Raw genomic sequence first — 27,658 nt, forward strand, 5'->3', positions numbered from 1 at the left:
TTATCACGAAAACGGAGCACCGGATGAAAAAATGTTATACCAAAATGTTTTCTTCTTTTTTTATGTAGAATCACCACCTGCCCGGTTGTACTACGAATTCCGGGACGCCCTGTATATATATTTAAAAACGAGAAATCGATATTTACATAGTACATATATAGAACACATTGAGTAGAAACCTTAGTAAACAAAGGTCGAAAAGTCAATCATTTCTAAGATGTAAACATCTTTGTTTGCTACCATTATAATTGACTTAGCACTGATTTTTCGATATTTACAGAAGATTTACCACGTATTCTTCTTTTATTTTTATACACGCCAGGCATCTTCCTAGAAAATTGTAGACTCTGTTGAAAATTTCAAATTTCTGACGACTCATTTGACAAGCATGTTGAATTGGATTACGAAAAGTCAGTGGTAAGTCAATTATAATGCTAGCAAACATAAATGTTTATACTTCTAAAAAAAGTTAATCTTTCAATTTCTGTTTAGTAAGGCTTTTTTTAGTTTATCTATCTTTTTACTATCCTATATATCATGTAAATATTGAATGTTTGTAATGCACAATCTAATCAGAAGCAAGAAATATAATGTCACTCAACCGTAACAATACGTCACTTAACATTATGACAAAAGAAAAAAAAATATAACTTTCAAGCATAAAAGAAATTAATTGCCTGCGATAGCTACGTATTAAATAGCAATGTCCTCAACTTACGTATTTTTATATAGTCATAATACAAGTATAAGTATAACAAGTATATAAATCATAACAAATATAACAAGTACAATTTTATTATAGTAAGGATCTCAATTTTTTCGATTATGTCAATGCCCCATTGATTATGATATGCCCCGATCATGGCAGTTATCCCCTATGTGTCACCTCGAACGCGAATCCCAAGGCAGAAGGTATAATGGCAACATTGCGAAGACGCGATACCGTTGCGACCGTGACAGTTTTCATTTTCGGTAGTGTTCAAAATGACCGTTCGGCCAAATAATTGGTTCTGTAGAACAGTGGAGCACAATCGGGCGACGTGATCCTCTTTTCGAATCAGCGATGCATTAGCAAATCAGCGTGGGCGGCGCTGCGAGTAATCACTGAAACTGTCAACCCTCGTCTACTTGCAGGGTGATCCAGGTGCTCCGCTGATGGAAGGCCAGACGCTGATTGGCGTTCTATCCTATGGATTAGGGTGTAAAACTATGATACATCCGGGCGTGTACACCCGTGTCAGCAGTTACGCGGCTTGGATCTCCGCGAATTCTGGCATCCGCTATACATGAGATGATATTCGCGAAACTACAATGTCAACACCGCTAACCTTCACCGAGAACGCTATCGCGCTCGCGCTGCTCCGAGCGGAGCGGAGAAGTTTCCGCACGTCCACGTCGCTCCTCGCGGTGCCAAAACGCTCTCATAACTTTACAAATTTGTCGAACGCTGCAAAGGATTTTATGGAAATATAATGGAGCCGTGAGAAAGGAAATTCCACCTATTCGCCGTGCACGAACGACTTCCTGCCGCCATATTGCGCACGGCATTTCATTTTTCTTGACGCAGTTCGCTTTTTATTTGCATTCCTCCGACGAGCGAAGTGTTTTCTTTACGTCCTCGATCGGAATGGATGCGGAAACAATGTAAACATTTGATAATGTGGGGGTTAGTGGAAAATACGATGTAACTTGTTATTGTATATATAAAATGTTTATATGTGATAATAAATTATGAAAAACGATGTTCTTTTTTTATGGTAATCGTCCGATGTTGTTGTTTATTATTTCTGTTATTGAATGGTTTAACAATGTAGGTCTTGTGATTTATTTTGAAAAGAATTTAATGTTTTGATATTAACCCTTTTGAGTCGAAGCTACTTCAATTCGAAATGCAAAACATATTTTATGATCTACTGTATTTCATTTTATATAATTTATTGCAGTTTATATGTACGAAATTGTGCCTGTTGCAAAGTGTAATACTCGCAATATTAACAGTTCTTAAAATACAAACAAGCCTAATGCTGTTAAAATTAATTTGAAAAACAGCAGAGCAATTTTTGATGGTGCCTCAGAGTCGTCGCTCGAATGCAAATATACTGGAGTGGCAGAAAATATAAGTATACTTAGGATTGTTTATAATACTATTTATTTCTGTAATTTTATTTATTCATTTCTATAATTATATATATATATATATTTAATAACACATGTACGTTAATCAAAAATTTCATTTCCGTCATTAAAATTTAGGTATAAAAATGTCAGGTTATGAATAAGTTATGTCAGTCAAACTTACGCTGAATATATCGTATATAAATTCATAGATATTACTAGCAATCATTTTTCCTAAAACGATATAGAATTTGAAAATACTGTCATCAAAATTTGGATATAAAAATGTGAAATTATATCCAAGTTATGTCAGTCAGTCTCCTGTCGAAAATTTCGTGTATAAATTAATAAATATTACTGTCAATCATTTCTTCTAAGTTTAAGCAGGATTTGAACCTTCCGTTATCAAAGTTTAGGAATGAATATATGGGGTTATGTCAAAGTTTATATCAAGGCTATGTCCATGTTATGTCAGTCATGCTCCTGACGAACAAGTCGAGCATAAATTAATAAATGTGATTTCGTACAATTTCTTTTAAATCGAAATACAATTTGAATCTTCTGTCAAGTGTATATTGTATTCTATATTTTATTGTATATTGTATTGTATTATGTTAGTAAAATTTATTGCTAACTTATTATTATTTACTTATTATTACTTTCTTATTTTTCATATTTTCAAAATGACGTAGTTTTAGAAATACTAACTTTTACTGGACCAACCTATATATATAAATGTATACATACAATATAAATAGCAGAATGAAGGTACGGTTGCTTCAGACTTCAGGTAAATCTCGTCAACTATAGCACTAATTGCCAGTTAGCGCACTGACACTGTTAAAGTTAATTTTATTTAAATAGATCTCTTATTTAAATAGATGTCGATTACCAATCCGCATTATTCTCTGACTATCATTACTACTACATGCATCCGTCCAGTTCCTAAAATATGCACTTAGCAAGTTCTGAATATTTCAAACGGAGCTGCAGGATTCTACATGTCTGAGTGACATTAACTTATTTATTACGTAAACTGAGGCTAACTCTGAATAAATATTGACGTTTCTGTTTACGTACTTACCAAGAATTATTGAAAACTTGAAAACCGCAATATGCGACGTAATCTGTAAGCAGTTATGTTTATTAAATAATTAAGCTCACAATCAAACTCATTATTACAGTAACGATAATAATCACAATTCCAAATTTTATTAATTCTATTTAATTAACGCCTCGTCACTCGATGTCTCAGAATTCGTCTAATTTTTAATGAAAAATGAATCAATTCTTTTTCTCAATTATTAAGACTGACCATTCTTTATATTTAACTTTTTTAGACCCAGTAAGTAAGCCTTGAATTTCCGTTTTGTTACAAATTTATATTAAATAGAGCAATATTATTTGTACACATTTCTATTCTTTCAAAGACACGAATGTTGTTTTTCGGCTCTCAATTAACGCTTTCAGCGTAAGATAATAACATATCATTGAACACTAAATTTGAGAATATGTTGATTTTCTTAATATTCTTAGAATAACAATTTTAGTACTTATGTCTTTTCCCTTTCGGATATTTCTAATCGGCAGGTTTTACAAAATTGTTATTACCTCTTTTAAACTATGACAAACGGTTGCAGCGTACTTCGATCAGGTATATATGACTCTTTTGGTCGGAATCAAGAGAATTATTTCAAGGTTAGGTCAAAATTATCATTGTTAAAACAGAAAGTTATGACAGAAATTACTATGAACCATAATTGTCATAACTGAAATAGAAAAACGATAGCATTAGATTTATCCTTCCATTAAAATCTCATTCCTTGCAAATAATAATTCTAAGCTAAGTTCAATCTCTTAAGCACGGCTGAATTTTGCGCGAATGAAGTTTTTCATAACTAAATTACAATGTATAATATACACATTCACTTTAATAGTTTACCTTAATAACTAATTCGTTTATTTAAATAATTTTAAGGTTATGGTTCTCATAAATTATAGATTTCCTTAATATGTACTTTTCTTAGTATATAATAGCACTTGCTATATATACTCTTTCACTTTAACCGTTTACTTTTATAACTAAAAGTATAATCGAGTAAAGAACGATACATCCGCGGAAGCTGCTCTAATGGCGCGACACGCCTATGAGATTAAAAGGAGCATAGTTAAATGTAAAAGTTAAGAGTCAAGGGAAGTTTGAAGTAGAATAATAATACATCCATATCCAGCCATTAAATTCCATCGAAGCCATTAAAAAAATCAATAACAATATTTTTGCTACACATCACTGTAGCGACCTAAATCAAATATCGGAATAATATGAAATATTATTCTATAAGAATATAATGCCACAAAAATATTCAATTTGAATTATTCACATTTAATTATTAACTTCTTTATCAATTATATAATGGCATATCTAAGCCTAGCTTATTCTTTCAATTTTCTTAATGCAATAATGCAAATTTGATTCTTAAAAACTCCTACATTTTTACATTTCACCATAATGCATACATTATTTGAGCCATCCAGTGCACACATCGATTAACTCCACTTTTTAAAAAATCTTAAATTTAAGTGTCAAAGCACTTAGTATAGTCATAACTTTTTATATTTATAATAACTTTCCTGAATAATAAAGATTAACACCATTAAACGGCAAAATTTTTTTGGCCACTGAAAAATAAGTATTTTATTTCAGAAGCCATTCTGATTAACTCCATTCTCTAATGTAATCGTTGATTTGTTGCCATGCATCAATGCTTGTTTTTTAAACAGCCGAAGATGTTTCCCCCTCTCAATAATACTGGTAATAAAATCGCATTGGCAAACAGATAAAAAAAATGTTTGTTTGGCCAGAAACTGAAGGATCTCGTGGGTCTCAAGAAAGGGCATAGCCGATTAAGATGATCAAAACTGCCCTTAGAGGTTTTTCAATGAGTCATATACCGTTCGATAGCTGACCAATAAAAACTCATCTGCGCAAAATTTTAACCCTGTAACTTGTCCGTGAGGGTAGTTACAGGGTAAATTAGATTTCGCAGTTTTCCGGCATTTTTCCACCTTTAGCGACTTTCTAAAATTTTGAAAAAAATATGGCTTATTTTGGACATCAAGCCGGATGTTATAGAATTTTTTCAGGTAAAAAAAATTTTCCCGTTAAAATCAGGATCGCCACAGTAATATTCCTGATGAATTAATCACAAATAATATATTATAACAGAACTGTCAACATTCATTTTTATGGAAAAGCTGTAATAAAAATATATAATAACTAACTTTTTCTGTAATGAAAAACTTAAAAATTTAAAGACTGAATTTAACTTTACTGCTTTTTTTCAGTTGCCAAATTGATTAACTCCACCAGTCACATAAAAACTGTAACATTACCGACGATTATTTTTTGGCTATTATTTCTTGTTAATTTTATACATCGTTAAATGAAAGCTATATCTATATTTATGCATTCTACATTATATATGTGAATCTATGTTATAACAGGAATTTTAAAAAACAATGTACATCATTTCATCGCGCTTCTCGACTTTTTGATTTATGGAGTTAGTCGATGTGTGCACTGATCGACTCATTTACGAATAGTGTAACTCAATCAAAATTTAAAAAATTATATAAATTAATTTATAACAACAGTTACACTATTTAATTTAAATATCTAATTCAACTTATCTAATTCTCATTTAATTATTCAATCTAACTTTTACACTTCAAATTAAAAATTATTCAAAGAAACAGCTTGAAACATTTTCTTTGAAACAGCCTGTAGAACAGGAGGAATCCAAAGAATTCGCAACCGATACGTTCTTGAACACGGAAATTCCAGTGGAAAAAACGACGAGCCGTGTTCGGGGCTTACAAAATTCGCGACAACATTTGCACAGCTTCGAACGAATTTACAATCCGCGCGTCGAGACCCCAAAAGGATTATCGATTACCCGGTTAATTAGCGGTTTCGTCGGCTGGTACTTTACTGCGACCTGGTGACTCATTTCCGCGGCGGCGGCGGCGGCAAAAAACTGGCTGTCCGCGATTCCGCGCTCGTTCATTAGCAAACTAATAGTATCTTTGCGCGCTAAATGCGCGGATAAATATCTGGTAGTTCCGATGAGAAATAACCGGCTCAATTATGGGACCACTTGTTACGCTCATACATTAGGAGCCGTGCGGCACGTTTATCGACCCGCCTACGTCGCCGTGTTTAAACAAGCGAGCAACGGTGCAAACCGAGAGGCGGAATTTTATTCCGGCCCGAAAATGTTGCGATATTATCGAACTTCGTTAACGCTCTTGCCGCTCGCAAATGGTCCGAACGCGGAAACCGCATCGATCGTTTGCTGTAAGTGATATTTTCGGACGCGATAATTGAACCAATTACGACAAACAACTGTTCCGCAGGTCACCCATTGTCGAATTTTAGACGGCGCATAGATTAGAACTAATTTATGGTTTGTTCGCACCTCGGTAAACTACCGCATAATAGGAACATTTGTCACGCGTTAAAAATTGTTTCGTCCTGCAAATGAATTTTAGCTTTTATTTCTTCTCAAACCGAATCTGCTGTTTTCTTCATCTACACCTTCAGCTCACTTTCAGAAAATGAAATGAATAACGATCGAGTTTTTGGGAGTACTAGACTAGACTACTCTATAAGACATCTAATATGAACTCGGCTAAGATGAAAAACTGCCTATTCTTCTCTCCTGATCCATTAGATCGTGTAGAACATTTTTCAACAAGCTATCAACGTTTCATTCTATACAGAATGAAAGGATTGAACTAAAGGACAAAGTTATGACAATTACGCGTGTCATGCGTGCTAACAAGCGCAGTCGTAGTTTTTCTCTGTTACTGTACGTTTCTATTCCCTTTTTGGATGTTAATAATGCTCCGTCTTGTAACCAAATTTTAGTTTTTTATTTCTTCTCCACTCGAACTTGCTGTTTTTCACCATCCTTTTGGCGGAGCGAAACCCTATTAATAAATTAAATCAAGGTTCGCAACCATTGTCGCATTAAATTTATAGTGTTACTCGGTGATGAAGCAATTTCTGCAATAAAATCAGGTGCCCCATTGACATCTTCTGTTCGGTTTAGGACAGGGCCGCCGGATGTGCCGTAACGGCCACTTGCTCGCGGTTCTCCCGCCACCTGCGTGGCTCTGCGATACTTGCCTACCAAATTCCCTCTCCACCTCGCCGTCAATCAATCCAAGTTCGAGTTCTTCTCGGAGAAAACTATAAAAGAGCAGAAATTTTGATTTCAGTCTCGTTCGCGATTTACCTTATTCGTCTTCGGGACTTGTTTATCTTTGGTTCTTATCGCTCAGTCCTCTCAGTCTCGTCGAGCCTCAGCTCTCTCAGTTGTTATCGCGGCCGTCATTTTCACGCGGTTACTCGCATAATCTCGACGCGCTACTTGTTCTCGGCCAGTCTCTTCAGTCGCCACTTTGCTCTCTCAAACTGCTCCAGTCGGCTCGAGCTCCCGCTAGTCTCCCAGGTGATCGATCGATCGATCGCGATATCGCGCAGTTCGAACAACTGTAAATACTTGTAAATACGCAATCCATTTTTCCAAATCAGCCGCTCATTTTTAATTAAACAGACGGCGATATCGTGTTATCCTGTCGGCCAGCGTCTCGGTCTTACAACTCGAGAGATAATTTGATAATCGCGGTGTAACGATATCAGGTGCATGCGCGAGTCACCTAGAAAAATGTTGCAGCTATTGTTGTCATATAAAGTGATTTCTTGTACAATGGGCTATAGAATAAAATTAAAATGTAGAAAACCGGAAGGCTATTCACACTCGAACGAAGAAATGTAACTTTGAACGATCAGTGATTAACCAACCAGTTAGTTGTAATCTCTTTGAAAAGTTTGTATATTACTGTAATTACAATGTACATGTTTTCTTTAAGTACTTAAAATATACATTTTTATGAAGAATATCAAAGTATTTATCCTTCTTAACCTATCAGCTGTTCTTGATGTTTATACTCTGCAAAATTTATTATATGTTGTGTATTATATATTATATTTATAAAAGAAAGGAATGCATCTTGAAGACATAATTTTCATTCTTGTAATATATTATTTTTATTTAAGACATTATGTGTAATAAAAATATTGTCGTGATGTAACAGCAAAAAACATTCATACAGTATTGTGTAACATTTAATCGTACCTTCGTATTATTTGGTATACAGTAAATACATACATAACATTTCATATTAAAAAAGCTGACGTTTTACTGTCCGATCTGTTAAAACTAATTGTCCTATTCATATCATCTATGTTACGTTTTATTGACTTTTTATTTCTTCCATTTGATTAGGTGTTTCTTGAAGAATGTAGATGCATAGCATCGGTTAGTTATTTTTTAATCATAGTAATTCAGCGAGTTAAATTTTTAATATTGTTACAACAGCGTGAATGAAATACACGGAATGTTTGTACATGGGACGTTCATTACCATCACGTAATACGTGAACGCACAGTAAGAACAAAAAAAGCTGTAGCCGAGATTATAATCGTTATTGACATAATCTTGTCATAACATGACATAAACTTGACATAATTTTGTCATAATCTTGTCATTGATATCTTGTTGTTACAACGACAAAACCAGCAGTACTTGTAAGATTAATACCAAGATTACTGACTTTATTACACTGTCGCCTTAATGAAAACCCCAGTCGCGTTCAATGCAACCAGTTTATGAATGGGACAAAATGCATTTCTTGAAGAAATTAAAAACAAAGCAAGTGAACGTAAGAGAGACTCATTTTCTCCATGCATTCCCATAGTCAATAGAATATATATAATATTGCATATTCCTACAGTCAAAGGACTGACTTATCAAATGGTTCAAACTAGAATTAAACAAGTCATGTAGTTTTTTTTTATCTTATCCTAAAGAAGTGTTCCAATCACGGCACTTCTCCCCTTTCATAACCAATATGTAAGTACAAAGTTATGGCAAAATTACTATAACATGCAAGTACAAGGGGTTTCTCAATAGAAGTAACTAACACTTTTTCCCAAATCACTGTTCTCCCTTACCTATCAAAACTAACGGGGACACATTTCTATCTATTCGTTTCTATTTATCCCTTTTAGTTTCGATTATTAAGATTCTGCTGTGCTTAAAATGCATACGTTATTATTAAATAATAACATATTCGTTGAATTATGGGAACCTTGATGAATTAGGAAACTGAAAAGTCGTGTTCTCACGCTGTTACATTGTCACGAGAACGAGTCTGTAGCTCAGGAAACGATTAAACTTCCTTTATATACAGGGCGTCTAAAAAAGTCTAACAATCCAGAAATGAGGAGCTTCCTGAGATGATGTCAATCAACTTTTTCCTTTACAAAAACTTTCTCCGAGGCACTATTAACGAGTTATTGACGAAAAATATTGACCAATGGGAAGCGAGCTCGGTAGCGCGCGGCGGTCGAGCCAATGAGCTGAAGGAGCTCACTACCTCTCATTGGCTCGGTTGCTTCGCGTCAATCGAGCTTGCCTCTCATTGGCCAGTGTTTTTCGTTAATAACTTCTCAACAAACATTTGCGTTAAAGAAAACGTTGCTCCAAATAAATTGAGGTACCCTCAGTTCCGATTGCGAGTGACTTTTGGGACACCCTGTATAAATATGGTGGTTATGTTGCAACGATGCGCATTTAAAACAGTTGATGTTTGGAAAAGTTCGTGATCTTCTGTTTTCTCACAAACCAGTTTTCTCTGTAATCCAGTTGCGAAGAACTGTAACCCGCGTGTACACGCCCGGATAAGATGGGCGCGCGCACCCGATACCCCATGACACGATTCCGATTAATTTCCCGTGTTGCACCATTGGTCCGCCACTGTCACCCTACAGGCAGAAGAATATGTTGTCGGTAAACTTTTCGCTAAAAAGGACAAATGCAAACATTAGTTGATACAGTCGATAGGTAAAATTTTCTAAAGCAGTTGTAAGTGGTAGTAGACAAACAGTCATCCATTAATTTAAATAAAAATTTGGGAAACATACAGCAAAAAATCCAGTTCGTTTTTCGATTTTTGTGCTATAATAGGTGAAGATGAGGACAGAAATTATTTTGATTGGTTGATATTTCATTGCTCTGAGACTGAATTTATTGCGGACTGGTTGCATAAAATGGTGGAGTTAAAAACACCTGTTTAAAAAGGATTAAATAACTGGAGTGTAATCCAAAGTTAAAAATTATCCCATTGAACAAAATACAAAACAAAAGTAACGAAATAAAAGAAAATAAAAATACCCTCAATTTCGTTTCATTTATTCCACACAATATTGTTAACCCAACAAATGTATGAGCACACAAAGTTGCATTCATCTATAAATCCACGAGCCACACACGATATTCTCCCCCTTAAAATGAAGCATCGTATACAACGTCTTCGAAACGTTGTTCCGAAAATAACGAAGCCAGTTTCAATTTTTGAGAGCAAGTTAACAAGAGCACGTGGGAATTTAATTAGGAAACTTCTCATTAAACTGGTCGGAAGAACCACGGTACTCAATTAAAAAGGTACGTAGCCCCTTTTATCCGATTCGAACGACATCCGCGATACCGTTCGAACGTGAGTGGAGATATCGGAGGGAAATTGCAACATTCGAGACGCGAGTTTCGTCGATAATGAACGAGGTCGGAGAAGCATCGTTGAATTAAATTCAGTCAACGAACACAAGAAAGCAACAAATAATTGGACTGTAAAGGGTTAACGATGCTGTTTCGTGGGCCATCCGGGCAAGATATTCGCCATACATCCAGTGAAAATCGATACAGCTGGCCACGATATATTATCCTCGACTTCCCGTTGCACCGATACGGCGCGGCGGTGCATTTTACTTGCGAAATCCCCGGCAATTCTCACGTTGCTATAAAACTGAAAACCTGATAAAACGGAAATCAAGATATCGGGCTACAGCCCTTGCCACGTAATGGCGATCAACGCTGCCATATCTTACCATGTTTTTTCGTTAGTCGGAGGACGTCGATCTAGACGGACGTTCGCTGTTATCTTAGGAAGACTCCCTGTTTAACCCTTTCTGAACAACGGATTCCGACCGAATGTTTCTGGAAGACTCTTTCTCGATGATTGATTCTGCAAGACTGCGTCGCGCGACTCGATGTCCGATTCTGGCGCAACCGTTCAGTGGAATTCTCTGTCTGATTCTGCCGACCGACTCGCGCCGACTCCTTTCAAGTCTTGTTCCTTCTTTTTTTCGTACCTCTCCCAGTCACAGTTACGGCCGTTACCCGATCTCGCTATTTTCCGAAAAAGAGTGGAAGGGAAGAAAGTCCGCGCGAGTGTTATACGGACGGTCGAAACGGCCCGTGGGTCGGCCGCGACCCTCAAGGACCGAACCAAGGTTGACCATTTATACCGTCACTGAGTGCGACCACTACAGCCTCTTCGAGGATTTATCGGCTTGGAAAGCCATTTATTGAGGCCTTGATTAAGCCGTTCAAAGATGAAGTTTGCCAGATGTGGGAAAAATTTGGGGCCGAGGGCCTACGGAACTTTCTGAATGTTTCATTATTTCTACATCTGACAAACCGATGTCGAAGCTTGCTCCATTCCATCGAACTGGGCAGCAGTAGTAAAATAATCTCTAATTCGATGAACGGAACAATGTTTGTTATAGAGTGTGTTCCAAAAGTTAGAATGCCAAATGAAAAACTGGCAATGTATGAAATACATCTCCGATTCGTTACGAATACCACGTATCAAGGCATATGACTGTTAACTTCTTGCACTATAATAACGAGTCAGACTCGAGGTGACGATTTTATGCAAGCTCTACTAAATATGAATATTATTAATTTGTTCTACATCGAAGTAAAAATAAATTCTTCTGTTATCAAAGTATAGAAACGAAGGTAAATAAAAACAATAAAGAAAACAAAAATTGTCTGGTCCTATTACGAAAATGAAAGGAGCATGAAAGGAGCGGTAGTGTAACGGGTTATGGCGCGTTCCTCAGACATAGAATTTGTCAATTACACTTTGCGGTTATGTCAAGGTTATATCCTGCCCGATCTATCGAGCTGATGAACAACAGTAGAAAAATAATCTCTGCTTCGATGAACAAAACAACTTTGCCGACTTTTGTTCCAGATTTTTTCGTTTTTGAATCGCGCGCACGTTCTCCCTCGAAAGTCCCTCGAAATGTTTCTCTTATTAAACGTTAATATTTCAGATCTTGAAGGTGAATTGCTTAAATTTTAATTGCTTGGGGATAAAAACTGTCTCGCCTTCTGCTTAGTTCTTTATACATGATGGTAGATATTTTAAACCACTATTTTAGTTATTCGCAGTTGTACAGTTTAATATTTCATTCAATTTCTTGCACTGAGTTGGCAATACCACGCCTATTTATTTATACAATTTGTGTAAATCAAAATGTATTAGTTAGTTATGTGTGCTGCTGTGATTAAAGTTGGCGCATTATGTGATGGAGTGAAGTTTTTATGTACTGTTTCTTTTGTTAAAATTTGTTATGGGTGAATATATTATTTTATAATAAAGAAACGTGTTATTTGATGTTTTATACTAATTTTGAAGCTGTGAAGAGAAGGGATTGCATATACTCCATGTAATAGAGTGAATTATAAATTCTTTTAAATTATTTAGGACATACTGAAATGTTATTATTTCTTTCCTTATTTAGAGTAATGACATAGCCTCAATAATAGATAGTAAATTATTGGTTGCCATGAAAACCGATTCATAGACTACCAATCGGGGTAAAAAGCCGATTTATAGGCTACTGGTCAGTAAAGTGTTACAGTCAAAATGAACCAGTATGTGTATAAAGATATTTTCGATGTAAAATTACATGAAACAATAAACAGTGTGCCAATCAAATAGAGGTTTCAAGCTCATGGCAAAAATCATGGAAGAATGCTTGAAATTGCAACCATTTTAGGTTCTTAACTAGCCAGCTCATAGTCCATACCTGAATCCCAGAAGAAGAAATATTAAACTCAATTGTTATTATTATTATGTAAAAGATTATTATCGCGTTATCGTATTACTATAAAATGTTCGTCGATTTTAATGCAACTCGTCAGTTTAACCCATAGCTGTCATTTATTGATAATATCCACACATATAGGTAGTTGCAAAGTTTATTTAAATCTTTGTAAACTACTTCTGCGCAATTTTTTAAACGGAATGTGTTCTTATAAACAAGAAACACGTCTGTTTCTTTTGGTAATTTGAAGAAGCGCAAACCCATTTCTCAAAGAATATCCCGACTTGTCCTCGGACGTACTACTAAAATATCAAATTACAAACGAAAAGGCAGCAAGATTTGATATAATAATTTACAGTAAGGTTCAAGGAATAGTTTTCCATCGAGATCCCAAGACACGTTTTACCTTTTTCGAGAAAAGTTAGTTTAGTTTAGTTTAGTTAGTTTAGTTTGTTGAACGTATAGGTTAGGTTCTCCATGAGTGCGTAACTTCGAGACAATGCGATACGATAAATAATTAAACCATAAAGCAATGAAAATAACAAGTGTTAAATACCCTCAACTGAATAATCCATTCATATTAACATATATCGTCGTGAACTTTGAACAAATTGTTGTTAAAGACGAGGCGTTGTAACGGGCAAATGCTTGAGGCAATCTTTTAATAACGTGTTTTCCGGAACTTGAGGGTTACTTTTTTGGTTTTCCTCAATGGTTTATGTAACAATAAAGATTCTAGATTGCGAATATGTTACAAAAGGATGTAAATAGAGTAATGACCTTTTCTGTTCTTTTTTTTTGTATTGCTCGAATTAATGTACAGCGCAAAGTGGAGCGTTCAAGTCAAAAGGCCAGTTAAAATTGTTTAACATCCTCAATTGAAAAATCCATTCATATTTACATTTATCACTGTAATCTTTAAACAATATAATGTTAAAAACACGGCGGTATAACAGACAAAAGTTGAGACAACAAGATTGTTGTCCTTATTAACCTGTTTTCTGTGTCTTGGGGATTAGTTTTTTAGTTTTCCTCAACTTTTTCTACAAATATAAAGATCCTTAACACGTTCAACCCGGCGTGTACCACGTGTACCCGGTGGTACACAAGACATTGTATTTTATTTGTACATATATTTCACAATTCGTAAATAAAGTTTTATAAGTACTTAATAACAATTTCACGCAACAATGTCTGACTTCAGACTCAAGCCACTGACAATAGAAAAAATAGCGAAACAAACACCCGCCGCCAGACGAATATACAACTGATAATATCGAGCCCCCCGACCGTACGGACTTCGAAAAAAATGCGCCGGGTTGAACGTTCCGCTTTAAACGACAAGAAGACAATTACCTGACACGCGTCCTTCCCGCCTAGGTTTACATAACCGGCGCAAATCATTCTCCTCGTGATCGGCCGGATCCCGTATAGCTCGGCGCACTCGGTATTAGAAACGAGGGGCACCTCGACTTTACGTAACTGGTTGGTCAGCCGGCCGTTGCTCTTCAACACTCCCCAGCCAGTCACCACCGCCTTGGTGCCGGCTTGGTAATGATCGGCGACTGGTGCCAGGAGGATCGGCCGCACTCGGCCCCCGTACACCAGCGGCTTTTTCAACTGAAATTGTAATTGGTTTCAGGTAACGGCAAGCGCGGCAACGAACGCGAACGCCGGAGAGGCTGCGCGCATTGCGGAATTGATTGTGAAACGGTAATTGAATTCTTTGGCTTTATTCGACGGGGGACGCGTATCTCCCCGTTAATAAATAAACTTCATCGATCGGGGACGCAGTCCGCTCAGACCGGTTACATTCTCGCCGTTTCACAATGCGCGCTCGAAGTCGACCCTTCTGTTGGTCGAAACACAATGCTGCATCTTTAATGCGTTAACTGCTCTCCACCGGCGCACGCGCCAGAAAAATGAACAAGTTTCGCGTCGGAATTGTACAACTTTTGACAGGAATGGGATAGGGACATGATTTTATAATATACTTAGCCTTTTAGTTGCGTAGGGTGTGTATACAGGACAGAAGGAAATGGTAATTTTATATCACGCAATAAGAATAATTCTGCTACGATTTAGATTAAAATGCTCATGAAAGATAAATTTCGCTGACAAAGACTGTATTTAAAAAATTATTGAATAGTGAGATTGTTGGTACGAGTCGCAAGAATCAATTTTATATGCATAAAACTGCACTTTGTTATATAGAATGTAAATATTACAAGTCAGAATATTTATTATAGATTTATACTTAAAATGGCCTCGAGTGCAAAAAGTTAATTTCGAACGAAACAAGACCGAGTTAACCTTTGCACTAAAGTCGTGACTCTGTGGCACCATAAAATTGTTCTATCATGTTGAAAAATAATCTTTATACTAACAAATTTTGCATTTAAGAAATTGTTAACCTGATGTTAGTATGAATCACAAGAATCAATTGCATAAAATGCACTTTTTTATATAAAATGAAGATAATACTATAAACCATACAAATGATTCGATTTTTACAGTTAAAATACCATCGAGTACAAAGGGTTAAACGACATAAATTTCACTAAATTCCCAAATATATATCATTTTCCATACCTACTTTTGAAAATCAAAAAGAAAAAGCTATAAAAATTAATTTACAGTTCCCAATACATAAATATTTAAATAGTTACGAATTAAACCATAAAAACGTAGCTTTAAGAGCTGGAATAATGTACTTTCCACAATAAAAATTTATGCTACGAGAGACCATAAAGTCGGTAAAAATTGTACTAAAAAACTATGAAGAAAAATGGTCGAGGAATAACAAAGAAAACAATATTATACAATAACGAAATGATAAAAGATATTTCCATTAAACACGAGCCTCGAAGCAGCCGGATAGGACGATCCGAGACATCTAATGTTTATTTGGGTATCTACGAGTCCGTAATACGATATCGTCGGCACGATATTATGGGAGATCCTATATTTTCTTTGCGATTTTACAAACAGCACCGGACACGATCTGACCTCGATGAAAATACCGGAACCAACGCGAATGACCACGGAGCCGTATAGATGCTGATGCTTGAGAAAAACAATACGTCGAACTGATTGGAAAAGGGCGCAACATCGTCGATAGTCGTAGCGTTTATTAACCTTTTGCACTCGAAGTCACTTCAACAGGAAATCTAAAATACTTTCTCTGGTTTATAGTACTTTTATTTTATATAACAAAGTGCATTTTACGCAAATATAAGTGATTTCTGTCATTCTTAATAACATAACGTAACCTTAGAAATTTTTTAAATGAAAACTTTGTTAGTGCAGAGATTATTTTTCAACGTGATAGAACAATTTTATGGTGGTTGGCAGTCATCATTCGAGTGCAAAGGGTTAACTCCTGTTTCTGGTACTAATAATTTTAACAATTTTTCTAAAACATAACTTTGCTGCTATAAAAATTATTTTGGAGCAGGATAGAGTAATTTTAAAGGTGTCTTAGAGTTACCACTCGAGTGCAAAGAGTTAACTCGGTCCTGTTTCGTTTGACTTAGTCGCGGTGACGAAGTGTGAGTGGAGAACAAATTATCCCTTTGCGCTCGAAGCTATTTTAACTATAAATCTAAAATTATTTCTCCGGATTATAGCATATAGTAACATAACCTCAACAATTTTTTCATCCTTTGACTGTGGCATAATCTTGGATATAACAATATAGACGATACGAAATAAACAAATTAATCGCTAAGACTTGCTGACGCAGATCGTTGTAAAGATAATCTTAGAGAAAGAAATTCGATATTTATAATGAATAACAAGTTTCATTTAATAAACACATTGTTTAACGCAATGATAAGTTGATGCAACAGTGATGGTGTTAGAATCGACAAAATGCAGAGGTCGTATATATTTGCGTTTTATAGACATTGGTAAGCCAGCGAGGACGTATAAGTATACATATACGCCACTCGAGTGTAAAGGGTTAATATCTATTTTTCAATACAAATCTGAAATAATTTCTCTGGCTTCTGGTATTTCCATTTTGTATTATATAGCAAAATTCATTTGATGCATATGAAATTGAGTCTAATGATTCATATAGGAGTTACACATTCAACAAATTTTTAAATCTAAGATTTGGCGATATCTATGAAAATAATTCTGGATCGTGTTGGAACAATTTTAATGGCTCCGCAGAGTTGCAAAGAGTTAACCCTTTACTCTTTCGCAGTACTTTGACGATTCTGACTCGTGATGGTGATTTTTAATAATAATACGTTAATTATGAATGCAATTCCGTTTCTTTACGTCGACATAAAAATCTATCCTTTCGTTGTTAATGTTTAAGCGCTGAAGTAAAAAGCGCACTATAAATACCGATTTTATTTCTCCTCTAAGAAATTATCACGGACAAAAATTATTTAAGCAGTGTAATTGCAAAAGTAATGGTACTACAAGGGGTTAAAGTAAACAAATGTGGAGTTAACTAATTCGTTGGGTGGTACAAAATCGAGACTTTACGTTGATTGTTCAGGGAGAATATTTCACCGGATTTATTATGTTTAAGTCGGTAGTTTATAAATGAAACAATGGGACAGCACTATAAAACATGTCAATATAAAATTAATTGTTGAAAATATAGAAAGAATCGTCTAAAGAYCTTTGTCAGTTTTAAATTACRGTTCAAGATATTCTATAAAAAATTACAATGTTTAAAAGAAGTAGTTTTTGCTTGTTATAGCGATGAATTTCTTATGTCTCTAAAGAATTATTTAATATAACAAGTCAGTCATCTTAGATTTAAATACTTGAAAACAGAAGAAAATATTTATATRTTCTAATATTATTTGATAAGTTCGTTGTACGGTGTTAGAATGGTTATGTATTATATATTATATAAATATATAATATTATATATATATATATATATATATATATATATATATATATGTGTGTGTGATAATAATTATTATTAATCAAAATCAAAAAGAGAAACTTGGTCGCAGCTTTAACTAATAAAAATGAAGAAAAATTGCTAAACAAAAACAATGCTCCTAAAAGAACATATTTCGTTATTCAGACAGTAAATCATAACTTAATAAATAAAAAAAATATATATTCAAATAATATTTACTCTATATCTCTAAAAGTGGCGAGATACATATTTATAAATTTCAATTTGCACACACCTGTCTATGTCACAAACCTGTAAGTAGATTCTGAGCGAAAGATGAAATGAAATTGGCAAAGGTAACTAACTTAGAACTTACTTCGTGTTCCAGGATTATTTGCGGACGGAATCGTTTCGGTTTACTCTGGTAAGTGTATTAAATATTTCCAAATCTAGCAACCCAGTCTCCGAGTACCGGGCTGTCAAAATGTTTGTTAAAGCGAATCCGAAACACGCGGTCCAACTTCTCGACTCTGATCTAAAATGTGGATGCCACTCACCCGAATTAGAGCTATATCGTAATCAGAGTCCCTGGGATCGTACATCTCGTGGGCAATGATTTCTTTGGCGTTGGCGACTATTCCATCCTCTTTCAGGTCGGAAATACCGGCCTTTATTGAAATTAATGGAGTGAAGGCTCTAAAACGTAAAATTCTTAGAAAAATTGCAGAAAACTGTATAGAAATGTTTGCAGAACATTTGGAGATTAAATTGAGGGCCACAAAAAGGTACAAGTGATATTTTGGATAAAATTGCATAAGCTGGATCTTAAGAGCGGAATTTATTAAGTAGATGTTTTTATAATATAGCTTAACATTTTATTATGCTAGAATATTGTTTTTTATTGATTCATCTTGGTTTTAACACTTTAGCGACCGGTCATTTGATAGTAAATAATTTTATAATAAAATTATATTGTCATAACATTAGCATTGAACAATATTTTTTTAATTTTTATCTTATTAATCTAGAAAGCTATCTAATAATTACAAAATTATATAATAATATTGAAACTTACAGTAGTTTAATGTTAAATTTTCGGTTCTATATTTATTTTATTTATTTGATTCATCGCAAAAGGTATCTAACATTTAAAGAATCATATAATAATATTTTAGCTTACACTAGTAAAAGCCAGTACTATTATTTAAATAATAGAAACCAAATTATTGCTTACGGTAAAGTATTAATCGGCCGGTAAAGTGTTAAAATAGTTGACAAATACGTGCACTTTATACATTCTAGTATATTGTATAACAATAAATACTATCGTAAACCAAGTTATATAAAAAAAAGCCAAAATATTGTTATGTCCAAACGATCATGTTATAAAGAATGAAAACCAAAATGTTATTATCATGTTGCTCTTTTATTTCTTTTGAAAATTTCTTTCAATCTATTTAATATCTAATGAAAACATTTAATAAATATGTAATATGTATAAATATTTTCGTTCCATCTTTGTTAATACATTTGTAATATAATTTTAATTACGTTAATATTTGTTATACAATATGCTACAGAGTACAGAGTTCAAAATACATAAGTACAGAGTTCACTGATATATAAATATTAAATTGCGTTGTTATGAATAAAACAAAGAATAAACATTAAGTTCATCTGTCGCTATTTTTATGCACATTTATACCATAAAGGGTATGCTTAAGTACAGAACAATGGATTAGAAATCCTTTGAAATTGTAATGTAAAGTTAGGTTAATCTTATTTATAAAAATAATTCTTTAGAGTAATATGATGATATGTTCTTTAAACATTTTTAATCTGTATAAATATATAAAAAGGCTTATTATCAACGTGAATTTCAATTTTCAAAAAGGTTGAAAAAGTAAGATTTTAGCAACGTGTATCCTAAATTGTACCCCTATTATAATTTTGAGAACACCTAATTACACGGTTTAGGAAGTGTGCATCTGAAAAGTGGGATATGCTCATTTATAGAGTAATTTCGGTTTAATTTATACATATATTTATTTTTTAAAGAAACGAATGCTTATCGAAAATTAAATCATTAAAGGCAATAATAAGTTTGGTGTGTTTTGATACGCTAGCACATGCTTCGTACACCCAAATCGAAAATTTCAAACATTATATCATATTCTCGAGGTGAACTTGTTCAGAGAAATTGTTGAATCAGTTTTCTTCATTTACCGATATATTAACATTTTAAGATGCACTTCTGAAACGTTGTTTAGTAACGCCTTCGCGGTACGATCTTTATTGGTGTTATTTTTCTTTTTTTGCTAATTGTCTTACACGTCTAATACCCAATCGAAACGAGGATGCTTCTGAATGGAGGACGCAATTCGTTGGACCAATTCGTTTTCGACATATCACGGAAATATGGTAAAATTTCCATTCCTTTTTAACAATATCAAAGGTCTTTTAACTTTTCCTTAAATATGCTTTTTAAATGTTACTTTAGGAATTCCGAAACGTTTGCAGCATTCAAATCTTATTGTTTATTATTAAAAGGCTTGCTAACCTTTTCCATATTTCCTGTGTTCCATTTTCCACACGTTCTTTTCGACATGGTTATCTAATGGAAATATTGTTTAAAATGTGAGCCAGAACAAATTAGTTTCAGAAATTATACCAGTTCAAGTTGGGAAACTTCGCAACAGTTCGATTTGGGTTATTTACTCGCTGCTTCAAAAAACGCGATTATCTAACCACAAAATCAATTTCAATGCGCTTTCAGAATTCTCATAAGTATTGCACGTAATCTAAGCTAACATTAGCATAAAAATAATCGCAATTGTACTATTACTAAAATTGTATTATGTATAAAATTAGCGGCCGATAATATACATTAGTCTCACATATTTTATAGAAATTAGCGGAGACAGCACAGAGACACGTTCTTGCACATCATAAAATGTTAATATCTATTATGATTAACTGAGCTTTTAAGAGATGTCGTTAATTACCGCTACAATTGAATTTTAAGTAAATTGTAAATGAAGCACGATTTAAGAAACTTGTATGAAAAGAGAAGAGAGAGAGAGAGAGAGAAGAGAGAGAGAGAGAGAGAGAGAGAGAAAGAGAGGCAAATCCCCTAATTGTTCCCACATATATTTGGGAATTTGTACTTTCGTCACATTTTGGATAAGTAGACTTCTCGTTAACGTCAAGTTGTCTACTTGTCCGACAATAAATAATCGTTACACGCTGTGTAATGCGATTCCTAAATTTGGTCAAGCGTCGTTAAAAAAATTGCATGCACAGTTGACGAAAAAGTATGCGTACCTCTGGACACAGTGCGCGGCGGTAACGACCCATTCCTCGCTAATGATAGCGCCACCGCATACGTGACGATTGTTATATCGGAGGGACACCTATAAATTTCGCCGGTGTATCAATTTTGCGAATCATCGGCCCCGACAGCCGTGAAATTCACAATGTTTCCCCGTATAATCAGCGGAACCGTGTTAAGCACGGATTTGCATTCTTTTTGTCCGTAAACCGGGGATTTTTGTGAAAGGCAAACTGATTATCGTCTGTTGAAACGAAAAATTCTCGTTATTATCAGACTCTCTACCGTCGCTCCATATTAAATAACAATACCCTTTAAATTTCATTCTAAACGAGAAATATTCGAGGCAATTAATATCTGGAATATTTTATTGAAATGAAAACAATCGTTTCGCGTCAACGTGAAAGGTACCTTACTTTAGTTTTGGATCTGATGCCATAATTAGAACGCGGATTTTATTATGCATTTATGGCAAAAACGAGTAGGTCGAATACAAAACAGTGAATGCAGGAAAAAGTTTAATAATGCCTATCGATTACAATCTAATTATTAATAGTGTTAAGGAGGAAAGTAAATTTTGGTTTAATTACTGTTTGTTGCAATCGTGGTGGAGAATTTTTATTGCGTAAAAGTCGGCATTCTTCTCGTAGTTGTAAAAATATAAGACCAGATAAATGTTATCGCTGTTATCTAATAATATGATAATTTGCAGGAAGATACTTGTTATTATAAAAAACACAGTTCCAATATTCCCATCGATTCAGCTGTTATTTTAATTAGTGATCTAGATCATGAAGCGTAAACAAATATATAACTGAATGAGCACGAACTAAATGTTAATGTACATAAACAAGAAATTAAGATGACCATCCATTTGTATACTAATATTCTAAAATGAAGAACAGAGGCGAATTATTTTTCCAAAAATTGAAGACTTAAAAATGTTGATAACAGTTTTCTCGTGAAACAGAAAAAGTCAAACGTTGCAAAAAATTTAAATAAACATTAGAAAAAAAGTATTCGTTACTTTTCACGATGAATAAAATAAATAAAATAATGATAAAATGAATGAAATAGATAAATAAATATCGTTCGAGGCTAATGTAATGAAAATATAGAAATGTTACTAGATTTAATTATCCTCTTAATATGTTTAACAATCAATGATTTATATCTATAATCATCTAAAATAGATTATATTTATGATATATTTTATATATTACAAAAAACTTGTAGGAAGTGGAGAAATGAGAATTTTTCAACACTAAAACTCAAATTCTGTCTACTAAAAATATTGTGTACAATCAAAAGCTTCTACCTTCTAAAAATAATTGCTCTTTTATAAGTGAACGTGTAACAATTTTCTTAAAAGAAAAAAATGATTTCTTTAAAAAGATTAATATTCATCGTATCTCCAAGTATCCTAAAATTTCTGTTCATGAGTTTATCTTTCGTGAATATTTATATAATTAGGAAAAAAGAAACTTCATCAGTTCTAATTACGGCAATAAACAACACCAAAAGGGAAGTTAATTTTTAATTTCATCCACCGTTGTATATTTTTATTGCATTTTAAATAAACGACAAGTGATTTTGTTACGAATTGTCACATTAAAGAAACTCGCAGACACAATCCTACTATTGTTTACTGGACAAATATTACTAATTGTTTGATCTCCTTGAATTTTCGGTATGTTCCTCCTAATTATTTTAAACGAAACAATATATATATAGTGATAAACAATGAGCACTAGAGGGTAGAAACTAGGTTCTCGTCTTGGATATTTGTAACATCGGCGAACACTCACCTGGTACGGATGATCATCGATGTATGCTGGCTGGCCTCCAACAATGCGACTCTCGTCATCGACTGAAAGAATCAATCGTTAGGTTACCGTATCCACTTGCAAAGCTATTGTAGAAATTTTAATTAGAGCGTGTAGCATTGGCCGACATGTTCCGATGGGGCTTTTAATGGGCTCCCTTAAATTGAAAATAATCGGACCAGCGAAAAAGAAGTGCTCGTGATATCGCGACGACACACAGTGCTCCGAGCAATACAAAATACTCAAAAAATCAATATTTCAGAAATTTTTATAGTAATATATTCGTAATCTAGGATCTTTATATTTGTATAAACAATTGAGAAAAACTAAAAGATTAATCCCTAACACCTAGAAAATATGTTAGTAAAGACAGCGTTCTCGTTGATGCTGTTTCCCTAATTATCACGAGTGTTCCCACACACAATGCTTCGAGCAATACAAAAAACAAAAGATCAATATTTTTTTTACTTCTTTTTATAACGTATTCGTGATCTAGAATCTTTATTCTTACATAAACAATTGAGAAAAACCAAAAAAGTAACCCTCAAGTTTCGGAAAACACGTTATTAGAAACCGCGATCTCGTTGCCTCGAGCATTTGCCTGTTACATCGCCGCGTTTTTAACAACAATTCGTTCAAAGTTCGCGGCGATAAATGTAAATATGAATGGATTATTCGATCGTGGGTGTTAAATACTTGTTACTTTGATTGTTATATGGTTCAATTATTTATCGTATCGTATTGTTTTGTTGTCTCGAAGTTATGCAGCTATGGAGAACCTAACCTATACGTTCGACAAACTTTAAACTAGCTTTTCTTGAAAGAGGTAAACCGTGTGTTGGGATCTTGATGGACAACTATTCCTTGAACCACTCTGTAAATTATTATATCAAATATAGCTGATTTTAGTAGCCTTTTAGCTTGTAATTTGATATTTTAGTGGGGCGTCCAAGGACGAATCGGAATATTATGGAGAAATGGGTTTGTGTTCCATTTAATTACCAAAAGAAACGGATGTGTTTCTTATTTATAAGAACGCATTCCATTTGCATAGGAGATGTTTACAAACATTTAATCAAATTTTGCCACATTTTATGTGTGGAATTAATAATAAATTGCAGCAAATCCGAAAAGCTTTCAGTTCGAACACGTTAACCCTTTGCACTCGGGACTAATTCAATGCCAAAATGAAGATACCTGTTTCAACATATAATATTTCCATTTGGTATGATTGTTTTTATTTGATACCTATGAAACTGAACGTGTATGCTTCTACAAAATCTTCATTATTTGACAATTAATTTAATGTTGTGGAAATTATTCCGGAAATAGTGTGGAAATTTCTAACGTCGCCTCAGAGTCGCCGCTCGAGTGTAAAGAGTTGTAACCTTGAGAACAGTATACTATTTATGTCTGATTTTTGCAAACATTTCTGTATATTATTTCTTATTATTTATTAATCTGTTAGATTATAATATTTGCTGCTTGTTTATGTATTATATTTAAGTGTATATCAGTTGAGTACATATGTATTTACCTTAGAATGAGTGTTACCTGTTTTTTTATCATATTGATACATTTATATTATTACATATTTTTCATGTATTGTGTTGATATTGTTACGTACGGAGATTACTCCCGACGTTTTTTCCCCTCCTGGAGGGTTTGAGCTAGCTAACGTCGGCCGGGAGCACGGTACCGCGATCAAATTACAAAAATGTTTAGTTTCTAACGGACGTCAGCCTAATCGTAGGGGATCACCCGTCCATGAGTCACTGTATTATTCGCGGTGTAGGCCCCCACGATTCAAACACAAAAATGTTTAGTCTTCTGACGGACGCCAGCCTAAGGGCTGGGGACCACCTATGTCACGGTATCATCCGCGGGATGATCTGGTCACGTAGGCCCAGCCCCCACTACCGAATTTTCCAGTTTAGCTGAATATAAAAGGACCAAGATTTTTCTCCTCTTCGGGCTAGTTTCAAGCCAAATCGCGACGACGAGACGTAGCAAGATCGAGCCGAGTTCTCCTTCGAGCAACAGTTAGCCCCCGCCGACTTGGTACGTAAACCAGGGAGCGTGTCTTAGGACTTTCGCGAATTCTACACTACACTTACACACTTGTAATAGACTGAGCTTGTTATATTATATTAATTTTACTTGCAATTCAGTGTACAAGTTATTTCATTCCAATTCCTAGTTCGAGTCAGTTGTTGGTACGATCCCACAAAGATACACCTTTGCTGCTCGAGGTGTATCGATTAATATTTCTTTCAAAGTTACGAGGCCAATTAGAATCAATCTAAACATCCACAAAACTCATTTACCTCTGGCCACGTGTGCAAACTGGCCCTCGGCTCGTAACAATATATGTTACATGTTTGTATATAGTGAATTTACATTACATATTTAATGTACCGCCTACCCTATAATTAATAATAAAAAATGTTTCGACAGAAAATTGATCACTGTACACATTCTAACAAATTCAAAATGTTGTAATTTAATAGAAAATATACTTTTGCACATATCGATTCCTCTTTCCATTCTCTTTAAAAAATTAAGATATTTACGTTGAAAATTAATTAGTTTAGAAGATATGAGTTTTGTCAGGAGTTTTGATCATCTGTAAGATCGAAACACTGCGACGCACGGTGGGATATTTGCCTAGTTTCGCTGCCCAAAATTGTTTGTTACACTCAACTCATCGAAAATGTACCTATTAATTTATCTATAGCATTTCAAAATAAAAAAAATAATTACAAACGAATCAAAGTGAATGATAAAAATAAATATTCGAAAATATTTATATTGCTTGATCTAGAAAAAACAAGCCTATTTATTTATATATTTATAGTATCTTAGAATAGTGACGATAATTTTAAATGTTAAGAAACAAATGTCATTATTAATAACATTGTATGAGTAAATATACATAATCTAGGAAATATATATAAATTACTTTGTATAATATATAAATGATAAATAATAAATATATATATATAAATTATATCTGCCTTAAATTGTCTACAAATAAAAACTGAACGCAACATCTCAATAAGTGATCAATAAAACAAACGAAGAGAAGTGCACAAATAAATAATAAGCAACAAAGAAACGAAATAAACATAAATAAACAAGATAATCTTACTACGTTATTATTTATACATTCCAACGCAATTCGCTCCTCTCACGCAAAATTTGAATATCCATATGCTATATTAAACATTCGTATTTTCACTCTACGAGTGAAAAATAGATTCAACAGATCAGCCTCAAAAAAATTGCCGGCGAAAAATGCATCGAACACCGCCGCAACAGATCGAGGTGTCGTTAAATTTTAACATATCTGAGCGGCTCGCGCGAATAACAAAGAGCGCCGAGCGTTAATTCGCGACGCGGAACGCGTCTCGACTCAAGCGGATCGGTTCGCATGATATTTTTTCTTTGCTCTGTTCGGTTCGGATCTGTTTTTACACGGTTAATGTTCTTTATGGAGATCGAGTGTACTTACGGTGCAGTAAAAAGAGCTGCGACAATGCGACTGGCGCGAGCTGCAACCACAGGAGTAAGGTATACATGGCGCGGGAACTTGTCGAAGGAACTACCTCACCGCCATCCGGCTCGCCCTTCTTTTATTTCGATATTCGGGTTAATCGTCGTTCGTATCAATTTACTCGGACACGACGACAAATTTCCGACCCACGAAAGTCTCGGGCCGCTGACCCAGATTCCGCGCCGATTACGCAAAAAGGAGAAGGACTGAAACTGAAATAAAGTATCAGCGCCGCCAGCGCAACGGCGATTACGAAGTGTATTTTGGACAAAGTCGTTAAGTGTGTTATTAACAATTTACTATCGACTTTTTATCGCGACCGGTAACCTATGAATCGATTGACATAGCAATTAATAATTATGGTAGCAATCTATTAATTAATAAATAATTATTATAGCAATCTATTATTGACGTATTATTCTATAATTAATAATAATTTAGATATCAAATACCTTTCGCGATGAATAACATAAATAAGTGTTAACAATTTACAGACCGGTAGCCTATGTATAAACCGGCATTTTATCGCGACCGGAAATCTATGAATCGATTGTCATGGCAACGAATAAATTTCTATTTATTATTGAAGTTTCTTTGTATAATTTTTAAATATTAGTACCTTGTATGATGAGTAACATAAATATGTGTTAACACTATACCAACCGGTAGCCTATAAATCGGCTTTTTATCGCGACCGGATATTTGTAAATCGATTGTCAATGCAACCAATAATTTGCTAACTATTACTGAGATATTATTATGTAATTAATAATAACTTAAATATTAAATGCCTTTCGCAATTAATAAAATAAATATTGTTTATTGCAACTGTTATGGAAATATAAAAACATTTACGGTCAAATGATCGGTTGGTTAAGTGTTAACTCGAATCGGATTTGAATACGTTTCTTCTCGGTAATTTAACGAG

At 34.2% G+C, this 27,658-nt stretch overlaps 2 protein-coding genes across 2 annotated transcripts in view; one reads left to right on the forward strand and one right to left on the reverse strand.

Annotated features, from left to right (window-relative positions):
* LOC144470112 (trypsin-1-like) overlaps positions 1–1,640 on the forward strand; it is a 32,240-nt gene extending 30,600 nt beyond the window's left edge. Inside the window, exon 7 of the mRNA XM_078180944.1 lies at positions 1,135–1,640. Coding sequence (XP_078037070.1) covers positions 1,135–1,290 — 156 coding nt within the window. The 3' untranslated portion in view covers positions 1,291–1,640. The remainder of the gene's footprint in view (positions 1–1,134) is intronic.
* Positions 1,641–9,862: 8,222 nt separating this feature from the next.
* Positions 9,863–26,755, reverse strand: LOC144469830 (trypsin-7). The gene is made up of 6 exons (XM_078180501.1): positions 26,689–26,755; positions 23,157–23,218; positions 21,342–21,430; positions 18,575–18,713; positions 14,498–14,761; positions 9,863–10,009 (listed from the first exon to the last, which is right to left on the reverse strand). The coding sequence occupies exons 1-6, from the start codon at positions 26,753–26,755 to the stop codon at positions 9,863–9,865; spliced, it is 768 nt and encodes a 255-aa protein (XP_078036627.1).
* Positions 26,756–27,658: the final 903 nt, after the last annotated feature.

This window comes from Augochlora pura, chromosome 5, assembly GCF_028453695.1.
Source record: "Augochlora pura isolate Apur16 chromosome 5, APUR_v2.2.1, whole genome shotgun sequence".
NCBI classification, from domain to species: Eukaryota; Metazoa; Arthropoda; class Insecta; order Hymenoptera; family Halictidae; genus Augochlora; species Augochlora pura.

Excerpts from the sequence above, each read along its gene's own strand:
- LOC144469830 (XM_078180501.1), bottom strand. The coding sequence starts at position 26,755 with ATGTATACCTTACTCCTGTGGTTGCAGCTCGCGCCAGTCGCATTGTCG. Across the intron at positions 18,714-21,341 it reads GCCGCGCACTGTGTCCAGAG|AGCCTTCACTCCATTAATTT; the intron begins GTACGCATACTT and ends TTTACGTTTTAG. Across the intron at positions 14,762-18,574 it reads ACGATATAGCTCTAATTCGG|TTGAAAAAGCCGCTGGTGTA; the intron begins GTGAGTGGCATC and ends TTACAATTTCAG.